The 19,335-nt window shown below is 37.6% G+C and overlaps 1 protein-coding gene across 8 annotated transcripts in view; it reads right to left on the bottom strand.

The window, feature by feature from the left end:
* Positions 1 to 379: 379 nt before the first annotated feature.
* Positions 380 to 19,335, bottom strand: part of atp11a (ATPase phospholipid transporting 11A) — a 93,908-nt gene continuing 74,952 nt past the window's right edge. Inside the window, exons 22-32 of one of the 8 annotated variants that reach the window (XM_056250448.1) lie at positions 19,187 to 19,332; positions 18,813 to 18,872; positions 17,659 to 17,786; positions 14,149 to 14,284; positions 13,550 to 13,573; positions 10,693 to 10,758; positions 10,502 to 10,605; positions 10,240 to 10,405; positions 3,919 to 4,040; positions 3,117 to 3,196; positions 380 to 495 (exon numbers count right to left, since the gene is read on the bottom strand). In XM_056250448.1, coding sequence (XP_056106423.1) covers positions 3,145 to 3,196; positions 3,919 to 4,040; positions 10,240 to 10,405; positions 10,502 to 10,605; positions 10,693 to 10,758; positions 13,550 to 13,573; positions 14,149 to 14,284; positions 17,659 to 17,786; positions 18,813 to 18,872; positions 19,187 to 19,332 — 1,004 coding nt within the window. In that variant the 3' untranslated portion in view covers positions 380 to 495; positions 3,117 to 3,144. Of the gene's footprint in view, positions 496 to 2,448; positions 3,197 to 3,589; positions 4,041 to 5,363; positions 5,464 to 5,771; positions 5,887 to 10,239; positions 10,406 to 10,501; positions 10,606 to 10,692; positions 10,759 to 13,549; positions 13,574 to 14,148; positions 14,285 to 17,658; positions 17,787 to 18,812; positions 18,873 to 19,186; positions 19,333 to 19,335 lie in introns of those variants that run through there. The other 7 variants (XM_056250447.1, XM_056250451.1, XM_056250450.1 and 4 more) reach the window with 7 other exon arrangements.

Genomic DNA, 19,335 nt, shown 5'->3' with positions numbered 1-19,335 from the left:
ACATCAATATACTGTATATAGTCTATATTTATAGATATAATGTGTGCATGGAAAAGGACATTCTATTACTATTCTGTGACTTTTCATCAACATTAACCCAAAGATTTTGTTCAAAAATATTCCTTTCACCCTTTAACACACTAGCTATACCCATAATGCAATTCTTTAATCTGACATTCTCTGTTGCAGGCCAACTGATGGGCAGTTAAAACACACACGTGTGTGCAACGCATGAACATACTGTACATTGAGGTTAAAAAGCACCAGAAGGCACCTATACTCACAAGAAGCTTGGAGTAACCATCAAAACAGTGACCTTGATGGTCTTTGACATCACCTACGTTTTTTCTCTCTTTAATGGATGATGGTTAAAATGGTTAAAATGGTGAAACGGGCAACTGGCCTCATCATGAGAACAGAACGACAGGGTGAGAGAAGGAAACTCGTGCCAGGAAAGAAGTCGAGATGAGGAGATGATGCTCCAGGAAAGCAAAACTACATTCAAGAATCAACGTCAGCAAAAACAAAACAAGAAAAACAAGCATGGAATGTGAAGGACAGCAGGGAAAGAGGCTTGTGGTTCTGATGACCAAATACGCAGATTTTGTTTTTAGTTCGGTTCAGTTCCATATCCTTCTCATTCGTGTTACAATGTAACTGGAATTTAATCCGAATTACATTCAAACTAAATTCAAATTCAACTCAAATCAATGTGAATCTGAATTCCGCGACTCGACGGAGATGGAACTGAACGCACTTCACAAGACTTTTATGAGAATGTCAGGTGTGAGGCACATTTCCTGGGATTCAGTTTAAACGGCTCATTTTCGGTGTCCTGTACACTGGAAAGGAGCCATTTCTCTGAATACCGTAAAACTTCAAATAATAGCCCGGGCTTTTAATTTCCCAAATCGTCGAACTGCACCGGCTTGTATTTGAGACGGGCGTCTATATGAGACCGGCCTTTATAATTTAGTGTTGAGATGTTGTTCATTGAGTGTAAGCCTAGAGTCTTTAATCTCTAAAAAATCTCCAAATGCTCCACGTGAAACTGCTGTCTTTCCGACCTTTTACTATCGTGTCAATTGACTTTGATTAATATGCGCGAGGGAGAGAGAGCAAGACAGCGCTCGTTTTGTTTGAAGACGTGAGAGAGTGCGCGCGCGCGGCCGGGGCGCGCTCTCTGCTCGTTAAGCCTTGTTTATACTCGACGCGTCCGCACGAGCGCGAGTCTCCGCTGACTGCGCGCGGACCTCTCCATATGGACGAGGCGTTTATACTTGACGCGCTCGCCGTTGTGCTATTCTGTGAAACGACAGGGGGCGACTCGGAGTAATTCTCCTCTAAACCACCAGGAATCAGCAGTGAAGAAGTAGTTTGCCATTTATTAGTAGTTTATTAATTTCTGATTCATATAAAAAGAGTAATAAATGCAGTAGGTTTATTGTACTTTCACTGCATGTAAACTAGTAAACAACTGAAGCCTTATTGAAGAGTGTTTAAACCTTAATTTCATCAGCAGGGCTTACTTCTGCTATTGTAGGCTTATTTTGTAAATATAAGCAGTTACTTTAGAGTGCAAACTGGGTGCTTAATGTAAATGTGTTCCTATTCAAAAAATGAGAGGCTTTTATGGTCGCCCATCAATGCAAATGTCTCTGTGTATAGAAGGATCATAAACATGCTGATACAGACGCACCAGTTCGGCCAGATTCGGCTCGAAGTCGTTCATCTTCGGATGCGGCGCCGCGCGCGATGTTACAAAAAGTGCCGTGCACACCGCCAGGCGAAATGGGGTCTTGCGCACCCAACGCGCACGACCGCCCACACCGCAATGACGTCATTTTTGCCGCGCGCACTTCGCGCTCTTGCGGACGCGTCGAGTATAAACAAGGCTTTATGCGCCCTGTCAAGCGCTACATCACTCACCGATCAAAAAAGGCTTTGGCTTGGCGGGACACAAATTTGCTTTTTCGGCCGCCAAAAAGCGGACGATCTGACGGGTTTTAGAAGGTTAAATACAACCCGAAACTAAAAAAAAACAGACCCGGCCTCTATTTGAGACTGGCCTTTATTTACCCAAACCTGCATCCACACCAGGCGTGTAAAAGAGACAGGCGTCTATTTGGGACTTGGCTATTATTTGAAGTTTTAGGGTATTTAGTGCCCAAGATAGGGCATCTGTCATGCTGACCTTGATTGGGCTGTTAGTTTAATGAGTTGTTTGTGAACAGTAGCACATGCTAATTACATCTGACTTATTTATATCAGAGAATCATAAATCAGTAATGTGCAACAAAGAAAATGATAGCAACCCAGCACAGGGCTCCAACAGTTCCATTAATACAGACAAAAAGGCTTAGGGAACAGTCAAAATGGATGTTACAATCATAAAAATACAGACAAACAAGGTCTTTTGTACTTTTTGCGAACGCACAAAGACGTCTGCGCCAACAGAAATGTTACATTTTATTGTTTTGTTTTTTTCCCTCAGGAGCCCTGGGCTGTGTGTTGGTGGCACTGGAAGATGTCGAATACTACATTTATCGCTCTCCATCCTCAGCTGGTGCAATGTCAACTTAAGGCAGTGTGGTGGGATTCTTGGGAATGCCATCAAACACCTTCCCTCCTTTTCTCTTTAAGCATAAGGCAACTAACACACATTTATACACTCCGTATTTCACTTGGTTTACAACCTTTGGTTCCAAACTGTGGTGTAAAAGATGGGAAACATTAACATTAAGGCAGAACAGTTAAGCTAAGATGGCTAGCGTAGCCTTTAGAGTTGTATATCTGGTTCTACTCTAAAAAAAACAAAAACTAAAGGACTGATTATAGGGAACTAGAGAATTTTAAAGCAAATGGTCAAGCAGCTAGGACAGAGTAACTGGTTGTCATGATGACACAACGTCAATGGTTTTAGAAACTTTGGAAGAGTAGAATGCGAGTGGATTTCCACCTTTTTGAAAGGTAAAGGGTGAAACATAATGACAGTCCAGTTACAATTTGTCTTTTCATAGTTGTTCTAACAAAGGCCTACACACACACACACACACACACACCTAGTTCACTCTAGTACAGTGCAGCAGCAGAAATGGCCAAATTCAGCCACTTACAATGCAATCGGACAAAGACAATCGCAGCCTATGGAGTGTTCCTCGATAACAGGTTTGCACAAAAGCAACACCAGTTTGTTCTATAAAAAAGTAGGACAAGAAAAGAGAAGGATCACGGGATAAAAAAAGGGAAGGGGAGACGACAGAGAACAAAGAAAAGAAGAAAAAAAAAACAGGACAGTCAGTTTTAAGAGCATCCGAGGCCATTTTAACTGTCATCCACAATCATATTCAGTGGTAGAGGTTGCGTTTGAGATGGAAAGATTTGTGCTACTACTGCCCATTGTTGTTTTCAAGTAATTTTTCACATGAAGGATTACAAGGGTAGGTGAGCGAACACGTAAACCCACAGTGTAAAGGAAACACGCTCTCACGAACACACACACACAAAAATCAAGGTAAATAGGTCCCAAGGCCACTTGGCGCAGTACGCAACACTTGCAGATGGTGCGGCCAATTCCTCCAGCTCCAAAACTAACACACAGCATCACTACCGCCCATTAGCGTTCACCAATTTCAGTGCTTTTGCTTCAGATAAAGGGTGACAAGTCAAGATTGGTCTCCCAATAGCGTCCCGATCTTGACCCTGGGATAAGCGAGGCCGAATTGGATCAGATAACCAGACTATTTCTTTTAGAGAGACTATCATACGGACGTCTCTGGACCCGGTGTGCTGTAGGCGTAAGCTGCCCCAGAGAATCGTGGGTTCTCTCCTATTCGGAGGAAGGAGCTGAAGGTGCAGTAGTCAGGCCTGCCGCCCCAGTAGGTACACATGAGTTTTTTGGGACGGGAGGAGTCAGACCTGCGGTGGGTGTGGTTCTGGCTTTGGTTGCCCCGTCTGTCATGTTTTCGCGCAGGTGGAGCATGGAGGGAGGACAGGGGAGTGAACTCGGACAGGTGCCCCTTATACAACTTATCAGCATCCTGGAGAAAAGGAGGAGGGAACAGACAGAAAGAGAGTGAATTAGCAGATTGCATGTAAATGCAGGCATTGGTCACATCACAAGCTGAAACAACACAAATCCAAAGCCCCAGCAAGAAGCGGTGCAAAAAAAACAACAAAATATTATACTTCACAAGATCACATATCGGATGTTTACCACATGCACAAGCCCAGTCCTAGAAGATGCAAAACTGATCGATTGAGTGGATGTTGTGAGATAAACTGCTGGGGGAAAAAGCTAAGGCCAGTGAAAAATATGTGGGTTTTTTCTTAAAAGGAGGGTGAAATGTTACAATTCACCCCAAAATCAAAAGATAAAATAAGTTTTGTTTTAAAATGAAATATATTTACAGTAACGTTCAAAAGTTTGGGGTCGGCATATTGTTTTCGAAAGAAGTCTCTTTTGCTCACCAAGGCAGTTATTTGATCAAAAATACTGTAAAAACAGTAACAATATTACGTATTATAAAAATCTATAATAATTGTTTCTATTTTATTACATTTTAACATGCAATTAATTCCTGTGCTGGTACATGTTTTTTGAAGAACTGTAATTATTCATTATCGTAATGCATCATTACTGTAAGTATTAATTATCATAACAGTTCACTTTTGACACAATTTTTTTTTACCACGGTCATTCAGTACAATTCTCATTACTGTAATACTGTGAAAAAATTACTGTAATAGTTTTTATTTATTTATTTTTGATCATTACAGATATTTTTTGGATTTTTTTTTGTAAATTCACAGAATGCAAAAAAACTCAACGATCCCAAAACAGGCTTTATGTTCTTTAAGCAAAATATAATTTCTTGTTTCTTTGTTTTGAGTTTGTGGTTCTACAAAGAAAAAAAAAGTGAGATTCGCTCAGTAACAGAGATGATCATAAGCATGTTCTAGGAATGGACATTTAGAAATATATGCAAATAATATTTTCAATAGACAAGTAAAAACACACATGCAAGCCAGAGTGTTAGATGTTAAACTGTATGTCAAGTCTGCTGTGTGCATTTGTGTACGTGTCAGAGCCATACAGTACCGCACACCCCAAACCACAACCCAATACCTTCAATCTGAAGCTTTAAAACCAAACCAAACCAAACCAAACCAGTCCGTAGGTTTCACACCAAACAACAGACCTACACAGGTGCAGCAAAGGCTTTTTAATCCCGAGTGCTTTCACTGGAGGATTCTAGAATTCTCAGATTGATTCTAGAACCGCACACTTCATCTGAGAACTCTAGAGTCGAGTGTGGATTAGTTCTTTCTGGCTTTAGTCTTCAACTTCACATTCTCTTTACCATAGAGTTGCTAGGCCTCAGTGGTGTTCTGAACCCCATCTAGCAGTGAATCATGAATGTTTGTCTCAACCCTTTCAAAGATCCTGTCAGCCCTCATTCTCTGTGAAACATCACACACACACACAAACAGACTCAAATGTGGCATAACAGACCCATTGTTTTGACACTGAAGTATCTTGCTGGAACTGAAAGTACAGCAGCAAAAAATGCATTTCCATTAAACAACTCCAGATCTGCAACGTAAAATGCACATACGCAAACATAAACATGCACGTTTCATGCATGCAAACATGTAGAGTGACGGAATATAAGGCTCGGAGACACCACAGGGTACTGTAACGGATGCTATTGGCATGTTGGGTGGCAGTAATGTTCAGGAGGTCTTCACTCACTGATACACACACGCACATGCAGAGACGGTGTGTAGGTTCACCTCCGCCTCAGTTCAGAAACTGACACTGCTGGAGGTCTGGGAGAGCATAAAGATGGTGGACTGCTCAGCAGTGAGACACTGACGCTTTGTCTGCCGTTACCACGGGTCACAGGCCAAGGGTTAAACACACAGGGGAGGGGGAAGGTCAAGCATCAGAGAGAAAAAGAGAGATGGAAGAGGAATAAAAACAGAAAGGGTTTAGAGAGGTTAACAACCGAAACGATCCTCAGAGATTAATAAAGGAACTTCGGCAACAAGTGTTAGTGCATATTCAACTTTTTTTTTCTTGCAGAATTATTAGTAAAACTTTACAATAAGGTTCAACTTATTAATCAGTTTTGATATTGTTAACTAAAACTATTAAAAATGTATTTTATTTTATTTGAAATGAAGAAATATTAGATGAAAAACTTTGAAAAATTGCCTTGGAAACTAACTGAAATCAAATAAATTTAAGTTTAAGTACTGAAATTACTAAAACTGAAATTCAAAAAAAATATAAAGACTAATAAAAAAATTGGCAAACTTAAACTACTAAACAAAACATTCAAAATATGAATAAATATTCTTATAATATCTAAATAATACTAAAATAACACTGGTCAATTACATTGATTCATTAAGCATCATGAAATAACTATTTTTACAGCTTTTATTCAAGCATTTATCTATCTAAAATGTATTATTTATTCATGTTCCTTCATAATACATTGATATGATATGTGATTGATAAATGTGTTTATTGTTGGTCCATGACACCTAAGGCATTAAACGAGATCATTTACTCACGCTCTAGTTGTTCCAAACCTTTATGAGTCTTTCTCAGAAAGAAACTCATACAGGTTTAGAACAATTTGAGGATGAGTACATTTTTGGGTGAACTTTACCTTTAACTAATGTAAACCATTTGAACCTTATGTAAAGTGTTCCTGAAGTATCATATTCTACAGTTAGATCCTAAAGTCAACATGAAATCAGAACGGACCCTATTTACTTTCTTAATACACATTCTTATCAATGCTTGTTTTCGGCCGATGTCACCAACTCCTGTGGTTTGGTTTGTAGCACCTACCTCCCCTGATCATTTCCCGAAGGATTAAATCTTGTTTATATATCATATTACGTGTTATTTTATTGTTGATTATCCTGTTGACCTTAGTGTCAGAATTATGGACGTTTCATGTTGACGTTAATGTGGCAGTAACATTAGCACACTGGGAAATTCTAGAGTTTCATAGGGAAGGTGAGCGAGAGGAAAAACATCACATGGGTTAAACCAGTGGTAAGTGGTAAGATCATACACACACATTAAATTTCCTTCTGAAATTTCTTAACATAGTATGCTGACATACTATGTGTGCCAACACAGTAAAATACAAAGATAGACCCAATAACAGACCCAATAACACCATTGAATGGCTTAAAGAGTCATCCAACGTAAAGAAGAGAATCGTGAACTGCATCCAGAATTCACTTACATCAAGCACACTGGGAAGCAGTCCGACGCAAGTGTAAATCTGAAGACTAGGGATGTAACGATTCACTCGCAACCGGTTGAAAATCGATAAAAATGTGTGACGATTCAAGTCGGTTGAAATGTTAAACGAATCGCGATACACGTTTTAAACAGCAGGGCGCGTTTACTATAGCCTACTGTGAAGTTGTGAACCTCGCTTTACAATAGCACAATAGCAGCGAGCACACACTGGCGTGAAGCTAGCGAGTGTTTTCACTTCATTCATGGAACTTGATCTTGTGTGAGCCAAGCTCAACTTCCATAGGAATGAACTGAAAACGCTCGGTTTGCTCCGCTCGCGCCGCACCAGTGTGTGCCATAGACTGCTGTGCACGTGCCGTCAAACAGTAGACATGGCTTTGGCGACGGCAAGCGTAGATGTTGACGTTGACTCATTCAAATCGGAGGTGTGGCGGCATTTTGACTTTCCGTAGACTAATAATAATCACCACCGTGAGTAACACCAGTCACCTCCGTTTTCATGTAAAAGTCATTAATACTACAATTGCGAGAGCCACGGAGATCACAAGGTGCATCAGTGTTTCCGTGGCAACCAGGTGTTGTATTTATTTTACTATCTCTTTCTCTAAATGTGTTTTTTTTTTACTCTTACTAGTGTAATGATACAAATTATAACAAAATTAGAATCTTGCCTTTATTACAATGTAAAACCCCTGTCAATCTGGTACTACTAATTTTACACAGTCTTTTACATAGTGTGCGAAGGTACCAGTGTCCAGCCTCTTGACCAAACAGACAGAAAGACTGAGTTGAAACAACCTTGAAGGGAATTTTTTTAATGTAGTTTTATTATTTGAGAAATATATTTTAAATTAAAAAGAAATGTGCAGCATTTTGTCTGAGAAATAATAAAAGGGACACTTTTGTCTTAAATCGCATTTGTTAAAAAAATCGTGAGAAAATCGTATCGTGAAACCAGTATCGTGAATCGTATCGCATCGTGAGATGAGTGAATCGTTACATCCCTACTGAAGACCAGTTAGTAGCCATTATCACAAAGTATAGCACTATTGAGCTGGTTCAGATCAACAATCATTTGGTTGAAAATAACAAATATTTTTCTTAAATAGCTGTATTTTTGCAGAAGAAATGGCTCTAAGTTGGGATAGACACTGTTTTTGGTAGAAAACAAACAAAACAAAGCTGTTATGGATAGTGCAATCAGTTCAATACACTCATTTTCGCAAAAAATTCATGGCCCCTGGAATATTTTGTTGTATGATTATCTGAACATGCAATATAGCAAAAAAAAAAAAAAATATATTATTCTATCTTCATGCATTCTTTTTTTATTAACACTTGTATGTGAGTAAGTTCCATAAAAAGGCAACATTTTGAGCTAAACACTGAGAACATCGTGTTTTTGTCAAAGACTAGATCTTGATCAGATTCAGAACGATGATCAAAACATAGATGGAGTAAATCGAGTCCATCAACACCGCTAATGCTTGCACAGTTCTACAGCTCTTCCTGGGTCGACATTTCATTCTGTAACATTAGGCAGTTTTGATTTTTTTTATGCTGTTTAATGATCGCGTTATTTTACATATGAATATGATTACATATGATATTGCCATAGACAGTATAAGAAGTGTACAGAGCCATCTCATTGGAACTCAGTTGAGACAGTTGAAGCCCATTTTTAGCGATTTTTGAGCACTTCCGTTCCTGACGCGCAGACTCAAACCGACTCAAACTAAGCTTGATGACGTGAGCAACCTGTCTGACAGACGTTAATCTTCTAGTAGCTGTGCGTGAAAATTGCCAACGTTAATCTTGCGGAGACGGGGAACTTGAGCAAAGAGTTCTTTGGCGTGAGTGACCAGGAGTAAGTATTCCGTTGCTTTTATGGACTCATTATCTATGGGCTTCTCCCTTGACGGGACGTCCCCCCGATTGCCTGCGAGCTTCTCCTCCTGTCTGTACGGTAATTTCTGTACAGCGCGACAGAGAGTCGAGTGGTTATGACGCAATCGTTAGCCTATTTTTTCAAAAACTGTTTCTACGGGGCCATAATGTAACATAGAAGGTAATAGAGCACTTTATACATTGTCGTGTTTCTTTAGAAATAAATAATGGACAAATGGAGTCTTTAAACGCCTCAGATGTAAAGTTATTCGCTGTCAAAGTGACGCCAAAATCAATGGGAGTCAATGGAAATGCTAACGCAAGTGAAGTTCTGCTACAAGATGGCGGCACCCAGGCCGGCTTCAACTTCCGGTCGATGGATTACCCCCTTGGATATTGCTCGTTTTGCGTCTTCTTCACCTGTGTTTTGATCCGGAGATTCAGTACACTTTCAGAAGACGCCTAATAGCACCCCCTACCGTATAACAGTAAAAACACGGAAAGGCCGAAAATTTCGTCAATGGTGGGGAAGCATCGTCTCACAAATAAGGGAAATTTCCATCAATGGCAGGGAAAGAGTTAAAAAAATAAATTCAGCTACAAACTACAAAATTGATTAACTGATGATATCTTTACAATGGAACTGAATCAACACTGAACTGACTTCAGCTGAACAATGACACTATTTTCGTTTAGAGCTGCTGTGAACTCTGTTTGCATCATTTTCTTGTTATCACTGTAAAGCTGCTTTGAAAGCGCTATATAAATAAAGATGACTTGACAGACTATCCAGAAAACATAGGTTGTGGAAATTACAGGACTTGGGGCTTTAAACAATAATAATACAAAAAAAATGTATTTCCATCCCAACTTTGTTTTCATTTGCATTCAATTAAACATGGCATCTACCCAAACTAATAATCATGGTATATAATATATATATATTTTTAAACAGCTATCTATTACTGCAATGAAACATAAACAAATTCATTTACGTTTGACATGCAAACTAGCAGTATCCTTGCATCTCTACGCACATGTAGATACTGGTGTCGTACCTGTATTCTCTCTGTGGTGGTGGGCCATAGAGCTCTACACAGCACTTTCTTCACCACATCAGGCAGCAAACTGACTATAATCAGCAGAATTATACTGAGCCACGCAGGACCGCTGGACAACATCTGCATGAACACATAGTACATCCTCTGATAGTTCAGGAAAGGCCTATAAAGAACAGAAAGACAGCAGATGAACCACGTTAGATTCAAACATGTTTGATTTTGTGATAGTAAGTGTACAGTATATTTAGGCAGGACGTACCAAATGATGCCTCCCCACAGGAGGGAGAAGATGACATAGAAAAGCAGTGACCCCCATATGACAAAGTGGTTGATCCACGTCCAGTAATGTGTGTCCAGGGCAAGCTAAAGCATGAAGACACAGTGAGAAATAGGAAGATAGACGCCGATCGGCAACAGCTAAGATCATAACACATGCGTAAGATGTATCACCTTTAGCGTGACCGTGAACACGAGAATAGTGAACACAAGTGTTCCAAAGGTCCAGTTTCCAAACATCTAGAACAGAGAAATATTGAAAAAGGCAAAAAGAGATTGACACTGATGTAGAAACAGCCACTTGAATGGGTGTAAATACAGCTCACCCTCTCATCGACATACAAACAAACACGCCATACACTGCAGTCACGCATGTTAAAAGCTTCTGTGCCTTTATTTGAGCAATTTAGCACTCGGTAGAAAAATACTTGTTTGAATTATCCAGTAGAAATATATTAATAATAAAAAAAACGTTTCTTCAGTTTCTTCAGTTTCTTCATAAGGACATTTTGGGACAATACCGAGTTTACCAAAAGAGTATGCAAGAAATATTAAATAAGAAATATTTTATATAGGAATAGCTGAATAAGGAATATTAGATTTTAATTAGGTTACTTTTAAAATACTTAAAAAAAAAAAGAAGAAAGATGCAACATAACAGGAAGAGGCGTTTACCTGAATCATATATACAAAGATGTACGATGTACAAAAATAAATACAAATTTTTTATGTACATTCTTTTATGTAGGAATTTATATTATTATTTGTATATATACCATATATTAGAAGTAGAAAATATTAGTAGTATAAATACATATTTATAAATAGTACATATATATATATAATTATTATTATATATACAATATATTAGAAGTAGAAAATCTGTAAACCCTATAGAAAGTAATAAATGTACCTAATAAATATATTTATAAATATAATTTTTAGTATCTGCCTTTAGTCCATTTTAATTTGATGAATAATACGATACCTATCTTTGCATCTCTTAAGTTCACAGTTGCACTCAACTAAACTTCTGCATCAATACAGCGCTCTCAGAAGCATAACATATACAGTATACACAAAACACTCATCAAATGTTTCTTTTAAAAAATCTCTTGTGAATGATTTGCATGAAATAGTATTATTATATCATTATATTTTAACGGTGCTGCAAATTGAAAGCATTTCGGTGTCATCCTATATAGTTTTACAGAGATTATTAATGATGTCTGGAACTCGCTGAACTCAAATGAGTTTTATATTTTATCTATAAAAGCTTCATAAATAAATAGTGAGCTTAGATAGTCCCTTAAAATGTTATAATGGATTCAGCATTGGCACTTAGGCTCAATAAACATCTGCTCGGGTGCGGATTTCTGTGTGATTGTTTTTTCTCTTTTTGGGAGGATTTGTTCCCTCATTGTTTACAGTCTTGGCAAATGGTTGAATTTAGACACAATGGATATCTCTTCTAGAACCTTCCCCTGTCTGCGGACCGGCCACGCTGTTGATGACACTATGCAAAACATCGACACTATAATGAAAGCGCTTTATAATGTTAACCTTTAAAAAGAAAAACTAATCACAATCAAAATCAACCAGCCATAGCAAAACACGAGCAGGTCAAAGACTGTACGGCACCAAATGGTTTTAGTGAACAATACAATGTTGATGAGTAACCAGTTAAAACAAAAAACAAGTACAAGGACACACAATAGATGTCAACAAGTTTGAAGAAAATGTATTAACTTACCTTGATGAGCAATCAAAATTAAAAGTAGTGTTAAAAAACACTTGTCAAGGGCAAATGATATTTAAGGATCTTGTGAGGTTTTTCAGAAGGTTAAATTTGTTATTTTGCACAGTTTTCTTTTTTAATCTGTTAATAATTCAATTTAATCATGTTAGAGTATCTGCCACTCTCCACGAATAGGGTAAAAAATAGGGCTTTTATTTCTTATTCAACAATTGGTCAGTGAAACGAGGTCGAACATCAACATCAGGAGGTTGAACTCATTTGTGTCTGAGCTATTTTATTTTCTGTTCATTTTATACAAGGTTTGCAATTTTTACAACCCCGTAACCAAAATTTGGGACAGATTGTAATTACCGGTAAGTGACGTTTGAAACCATGATTGGTGCAATTTTGCACATTTTCTATCAAAAATAGATATTTAACTAGTATTAACTAACAATGAGCAATACACATCACAATATGTATTAATTTCTGTAAACTTCAGTGTTAGTTAAGTTAGCTCAGGTCAATTAAATAACATTAACAGATACAACTTTTAATTTAAAAAAATGAACAGACTAAGATTAACAAATGCTTTAGAAGTATTTTTAATCATTACTTTGTTCATTAATTTAGTTATCTAATGTTGGAACCTTGCAAAGTATTACCATTTTTTCTTACAATAAAGACATTATGAAATGTCAAATGCTTTAAAGCGAATAAAAAAACATCTTAAAAAGAGATTTGAACCTTCGATGGATTTAAAAAAGCTAACGAGACACCAAAGTGTACCCTATTTGTGGAAAAACCTTCTAATTTAAAGTGTCTTCTTTTCCATTCAACATGTGCCAAATGAAGCGAAATGCTTAATCCACATTTCCTCTTGTTCATTCATTTGCCCTTGCAGTGAGGCATGAGAGGATGGACATGTATCCTACGGGCCGATGAGGATGAGTATGACAACACCCCTCCGACCCGGGTGTTTGCCAAAAAAACACAGTCGCAACGTGACACACGGGGCGGACACAAACTCCTACTCCATCACAAGATGATAGACAGAGGAAGATGGAAAGGAGGGGGGGGCTCGCTACTCTATACGTACGGTGGCTGGTCCTCGGTTCAGGGGACGCTGGGATGTCGTACGGTACTGTTTGAAAGCTACGATGGCAGTGAACGGTTGGTGTTAGTAGACACTATGTGAGTGGGGGTGGCTTTAGGATGAGGGGAGGGGCTGAGGAGGGAAACAGTAAAACTAAAACTAAAAATAGGATGAGAAACAGATAGGGACAGGCTTACCATCTGTGTGTTGGTGGCCATTAGCTGAGGAAAGGAAGAGAAGCAGAAAAGAAAAGAAAGGCAAAAAGGGGGTAGGTAAAAGGAGGAAAGAGAGAGGGGAGAGATATAGAAAGAGAGATAAAGAAGAAAACGAAAGAAAAGAAGGAGAGGGAGGGGACAGGGAGCAAGAAAGTAAAGAAAAAATTAGGATGTTATAACTTAAAGTAAATCAAACAGGTAAAAAAAAGCAATCCAAAAAGGTTACTATGATTTAACTTAATGGCACAGAGAAAGATGTCTGATCTGACTGATTAACCAGCATGCTTTGTGTCGCATAAATGAATGGAGAAGCACCATAATGACTTCAAACATACGCAGAGGAGGACAGACAAAAGTCTGCGAGCTGGATCAAGACATCAGTTAAACCACAAATGTGTACTTTACAAGCACTGAGTCCACTTTCGACAAGCATCGGCCACCCATTCAATCTGTGTGCGACTTTTATTTGACTGAGAAAAAAAAACAACTAAAGGAAAAAAACAGCTGGTTAAGTCGATTAAACAAAACACACACAGAAAAACGTAGGAACAAAATCCTGGTTTAGACGGTGACTGTGTTACCTGTCCGTTGCTGGTGAAGGTTGTGTTGTCGAAAAGGAAGAAAGCACCAAAGAAGAAGACCATGGCATCAAAAACCCCCAGAAATGTCCAGTAGATGAAGGTGGACCATCTCAGGAGGGAGTTCTTGGCAATATCTCTGTAAAAAGAAATATATAAAAAAATATATATTCAAAGACTATATATATATATATTAATCGTTAAAAGATCGATGAATCATTAAAAGATCTCGATTCATAAACCCGAGTGATCTCATTCCTGGATGACACCTGTGTCTATTAAACCTACACTCACCTAAAGGATTATTAGGAACACCATACTAATACTGTGTTTGACCCCCTTTCGCCTTCAGAACTGCCTTAATTCTACGTGGCATTGATTCATAAGGTGCTGAAAGCATTCTTTAGAAATGTTGGCCCATATTGATAGGATAGCATCTTGCAGTTGATGGAGATTTGTGGGATGCACATCCAGGGCACGAAGCTCCCGTTCCACCACATCCCAAAGATGCTCTATTGGGTTGAGATCTGGTGACTGTGGGGGCCATTTTAGTACAGTGAACTCATTGTCATGTTCAAGAAACCAATTTGAAATGATTCGAGCTTTGTGACATGGTGCATTATCCTGCTGGAAGTAGCCATCAGAGGATGGGTACATGGTGGCCATAAAGGGATGGACATGGTCAGAAACAATGCTCAGGTAGGCCGTGGCATTTAAACAATGCCCAATTGGCACTAAGGGGCCTAAAGTGTGCCAAGAAAACATCCCCCACACTATTACACCACCACCACCAGCCTGCACAGTGGTAACAAGGCATGATGGATCCATGTTCTCATTCTGTTTACGCCAAATTCTGACTCTACCATCTGAATGTCTCAACAGAAATCGAGACTCATCAGACCAGGCAACATTTTTCCAGTCTTCAACTGTCCAATTTTGGTGAGCTCTTGCAAATTGTAGCCTCTTTTTCCTATTTGTAGTGGAGATGAGTGGTACCCGGTGGGGTCTTCTGCTGTTGTAGCCCATCCGCCTCAAGGTTGTGCGTGTTGTGGCTTCACAAATGCTTTGCTGTATACCTCGGTTGTAACGAGTGGTTATTTCAGTCAAAGTTGCTCTTCTATCAGCTTGAATCAGTCGGCCCATTCTCCTCTGACCTCTAGCATCAACAAGGCATTTTCGCCCACAGGACTGCCGCATACTGGATGTTTTCTCTTTTCACACCATTCTTTGTAAACCATAGAAATGGTTGTGCGTGAAAATCCCAGTAAATGAGCAGATTGTGAAATACTCAGTCTGGCACCAACAACCATGCCACGCTCAAAATTGCTTAAATCACCTTTCTTTCCCATTCTGACATTCAGTTTGGAGTTCAGGAGATTGTCTTGACCAGGACCACACCCCTAAATGCATTGAAGCAACTGCCATGTGATTGGTTGATTAGATAACTGCATTAATGAGAAATTGAACAGGTGTTCCTAATAATCCTTTAGGTGAGTATAGTATTGTTCTTTCTGTTACAAACATTCATATTATCACAGACACACTGGGATAAAAGTTTATAGTTTGAATATAAACACGGATGTCGATGGAAGCGCAAATCACCTTTTGAAAGTAACTTGCGCTTTCAATGCGTTTCCATTGTAGTTTATGCGCATGTCTTCTTATCGGATAAAAAAGTAGTTTTATGTGCATTTTTAGAATTTATGTGCATCTTTGCATTTCAATGCAGCGTTTTTATGCGATATCCCAAAATCCACATAAAAATGAGTGGATGGAAACATAGCTAATGTCTCAAACTATGCTCAGATTTTCCAAGATACTAAAGTCAAATATCTGAACTCCAAATCCAAGATCAAATGATCTGCGCTATGCTATCTGTTCATTTTATACTGTATGTCTACAATAGTCTCATTTGTATAAATAAGACATTTATACTAAATGAAGAGACATTGATACCAACATGAAGAGCAATTGAGCAATCTAACCTTTCATTGCAAGATCATATGGTTATTTGTAAGCACTCAATGAAATATCAGTTTAATCTCCAACCATACTTGAGATTGGATAGAACATTTCAAATGAAAGTGAAATATTGGTAAGAAAAAACGAACATGACCTCTGCTGCTTGTGCCCATTCTTTTTATATATATATATATACATACAGAAAAATGACTATTAGATCAGCTTTTTCCATTGAAAATGTCCTTGATGTCGACAAGTGCTGCACTGTGTGTCAGTAGCAAACACTGTGTATAATGTACTGTATATACTGAATAAGCAATGCAGAGAAATAAGAGGAAAAAAATGGCAGTGTCAGGACATTTGTTGATAAAACGTAAAGTGGTTCTTACAGTATTTCTGCCCAGTGCTGTGTGTAAATTGAGTTTAGTGCAAGCGTCCAGGCAAATATGTTTTCCAAAAGCTGATTGAACTGTCCAATTATTGCAGACATGTATTTGGTGGCAGTGTGTTCATGTGATTAAGTGAGAATACCTGGAGGCTCACAATCAGGAAAAACATTTTATTAAAGAGGAAAATATAGAGAGCGAGATTGGGCTTCATCAGGCGGTTTATTAGATCCAAAAATGATGCAAGGAAAGTAAAAGTTTTCAAAAACATATTTAATAGTAAAACCATCCGAATGGACCAGTGCTGTGCCGTCACTATGACTTTTTATTTTATCATGTGTGTTTATGCTTTTTAAGATTAAATATCTTACCACGGCAACATAACAAAACTACTACAAAACTTTTTGATAATATATATACATGTATATATAAATAATATTTCTATAATAAAATAATATGAAATAAGAAATAATATTAAATAAAATTAATAATTTTGGACTACTGGTCCAACTGGGTCAGCCAGAAAAGCATAATAATACTAAAATAATAATACATATAAATAATAATAAAAAAAGTCCCATGCCTTCATCATTTGCTTTTTTGCCATTTCAAATGTATTTACTATGAATATGTTTAATTTTATGATTTTATTTTTTTACTCTTGTCCTAGACCCAGACTTTCAAATAACTGAAAAGCATATAACAATAATAATAATCATATAATTAATAATAAAATAATAAAACTAAAATAAAAGACTGTAATAAAAAATAGTGCAAGTTTGTCTCTGGGAAAAAGGTGACAACAAATGTCAGGATATGAAACAATGTGTGTTATGAGCCAACAGTCGTGCAAAAAGGAGGCCAAGGTTGATATAAATAGCCTGTATGTAGACAGGGATTTATCAGTAGGTCTCAGAGAGGGAACCAGAAATAGAAGATAGTGAACGTGCTGCTCCAAAATACCTCCCCGTACACGTGATGAGATGCATCACGTTACGTATCATATATCAGACTAAAAAAAAACTCAAAATTAACCACATACTTCTTGTTTTTGGGTGAACTATTATTTTATGATTCTTCTTATTGTTAGAGTTAAATTATAATTATTGCCTGACATTCTGACCACAGGAGTGGGTAATAATGGTGCAACCAGAATATTCCTCACCTGTATAGAGAGGGGTCCCTTTTGAGGATGTCCATGTTGATGTGCTGCTCCATCAGACTGTAGAGGAGGATGGGTAACGAGGTGAAGCTGATATTGTACAGGGTCAGATATGCCGTGTCGTACAGTGGCTGCAGAGGGAAAAATTGTTGTTACTGTAAATGTACAGTGTAAGTGCAAAAGAGAAATTAACTATATTAGCACTTTCATGTTGCAGGTGTTGATTTACAATCAGGTTAATACTTTTCTCTTTTTGTTATATCAAGGTCATTACATTTTTTTCCCAATGCTTCCATAATTTATTTTTGCTTTTTTAAATGCTTTTTACTATGCATGTATTTTTATTTTATGATTCTATTTTTACTCTTGTCCCAGACCCAGGATTTTAATTTTAAAATCTTAGAAGTTTAATTTTAAAAATATTATGATGCTTTTGTTCAAAAGTTTGGGGCCAGTAAGATTTTGTAATGTTTTTAAAAGTCTTTTATGTTTATGTTTACCAAGGCTGCATGTATTTAACCAAAAATACAAAAAAAACAGTAATATTTGTATTACTAGTGATATTTCTATGAAATATATCTTAAAATGTAATTTATTCCTGTGATCAAAGCTGAATTTTCAGCATCATTACTCCAGTCTTCAGTGTCACAATCCTTCAGAAATCATTCTGATATGATGATTTGATGCTCAAGAAACATATCTGATTATTATCAATGTTAAAAATCATAATATTTTGTGGAAAATGTTGTACATTTTAGAAAGTTATTTGAAATCGATATCTTTTTATAACGACATAAAAGTCTTTACTGTAACTTTTGATCAAATGATTGTATCCTTGCTGAATAAAAGTACTAATTAATACAATAAATAATAAAAAAATAGCAGTAAATATAAGTTGTAATCGTCAAATTATAAAAAAAAGTGTGAAAATATTATTTAATTTTAAGAATTGCTACTACCTATGAAATAACTCTAAGCTAAACAAAAGATTCTGAAATTTTATTTCCATAAATGTTTCAAATATCATTCCCACCACCAACATTTCCACCACAGAACGAGAAGTTTATTTTCTAAAGGCGCATAACTGAAGAAAATATAAAGACAGAATGTTCTTTTTCAAAAGTAGTATAATAGTGACCTTTGAGATATGCGTTTACCTGCTGAGAGAAGCCACAGAAGAACTGATAGAGAAACTGAGGGAAGATGAAGCACACATTCTGTGGAGAGAAACAACAGACCCTCAGTACCTGATGATCTAAACCCTTTAGGGGGTTTGTGTGCGTGTGTGAAATCAGTTTGCTATAAATAGTGCTGCATTGAGTTGCATTTTCAACAAGATTGTTTAGTGGGTTATTCAGAACTCCTGGGAAAAAAGCATCATCCACACACATTAAGCAACTTTTTTCTGTGTTTACAACCGCAGGCAATGTGGTTTGTGTTTGTGTTGTGTCAGCTAGTGATCATCAGCTATTTTGCTTGTGATCTTATTCTTTATTTTGTGTGTCTACACATTTTGTTAGTTTGGGTTCACCTTGTAGAAGAAGTACTGGACCAGCTCAGCGATTCTGATGTAGTAGTAGTGGCCGTGAACCAGGAGCATCTTCTTCAGGTGTTTGAACTTGGTAATTGCATAGTCGCTGTTACGGGCCGCCTGACGCCCCTCTTTACCCATGATCCCTA

Source organism: Rhinichthys klamathensis, unplaced genomic scaffold, assembly GCF_029890125.1.
Source record: "Rhinichthys klamathensis goyatoka isolate OS25496 unplaced genomic scaffold, OSU_Roscu_1.1 h1tg000069l_1, whole genome shotgun sequence".
Taxonomy (NCBI): domain Eukaryota; kingdom Metazoa; phylum Chordata; class Actinopteri; order Cypriniformes; family Leuciscidae; genus Rhinichthys; species Rhinichthys klamathensis.
The sequence above is the reverse complement of the archived record's forward strand: the minus strand, read 5'-3'. Positions and strand labels throughout refer to the sequence as shown.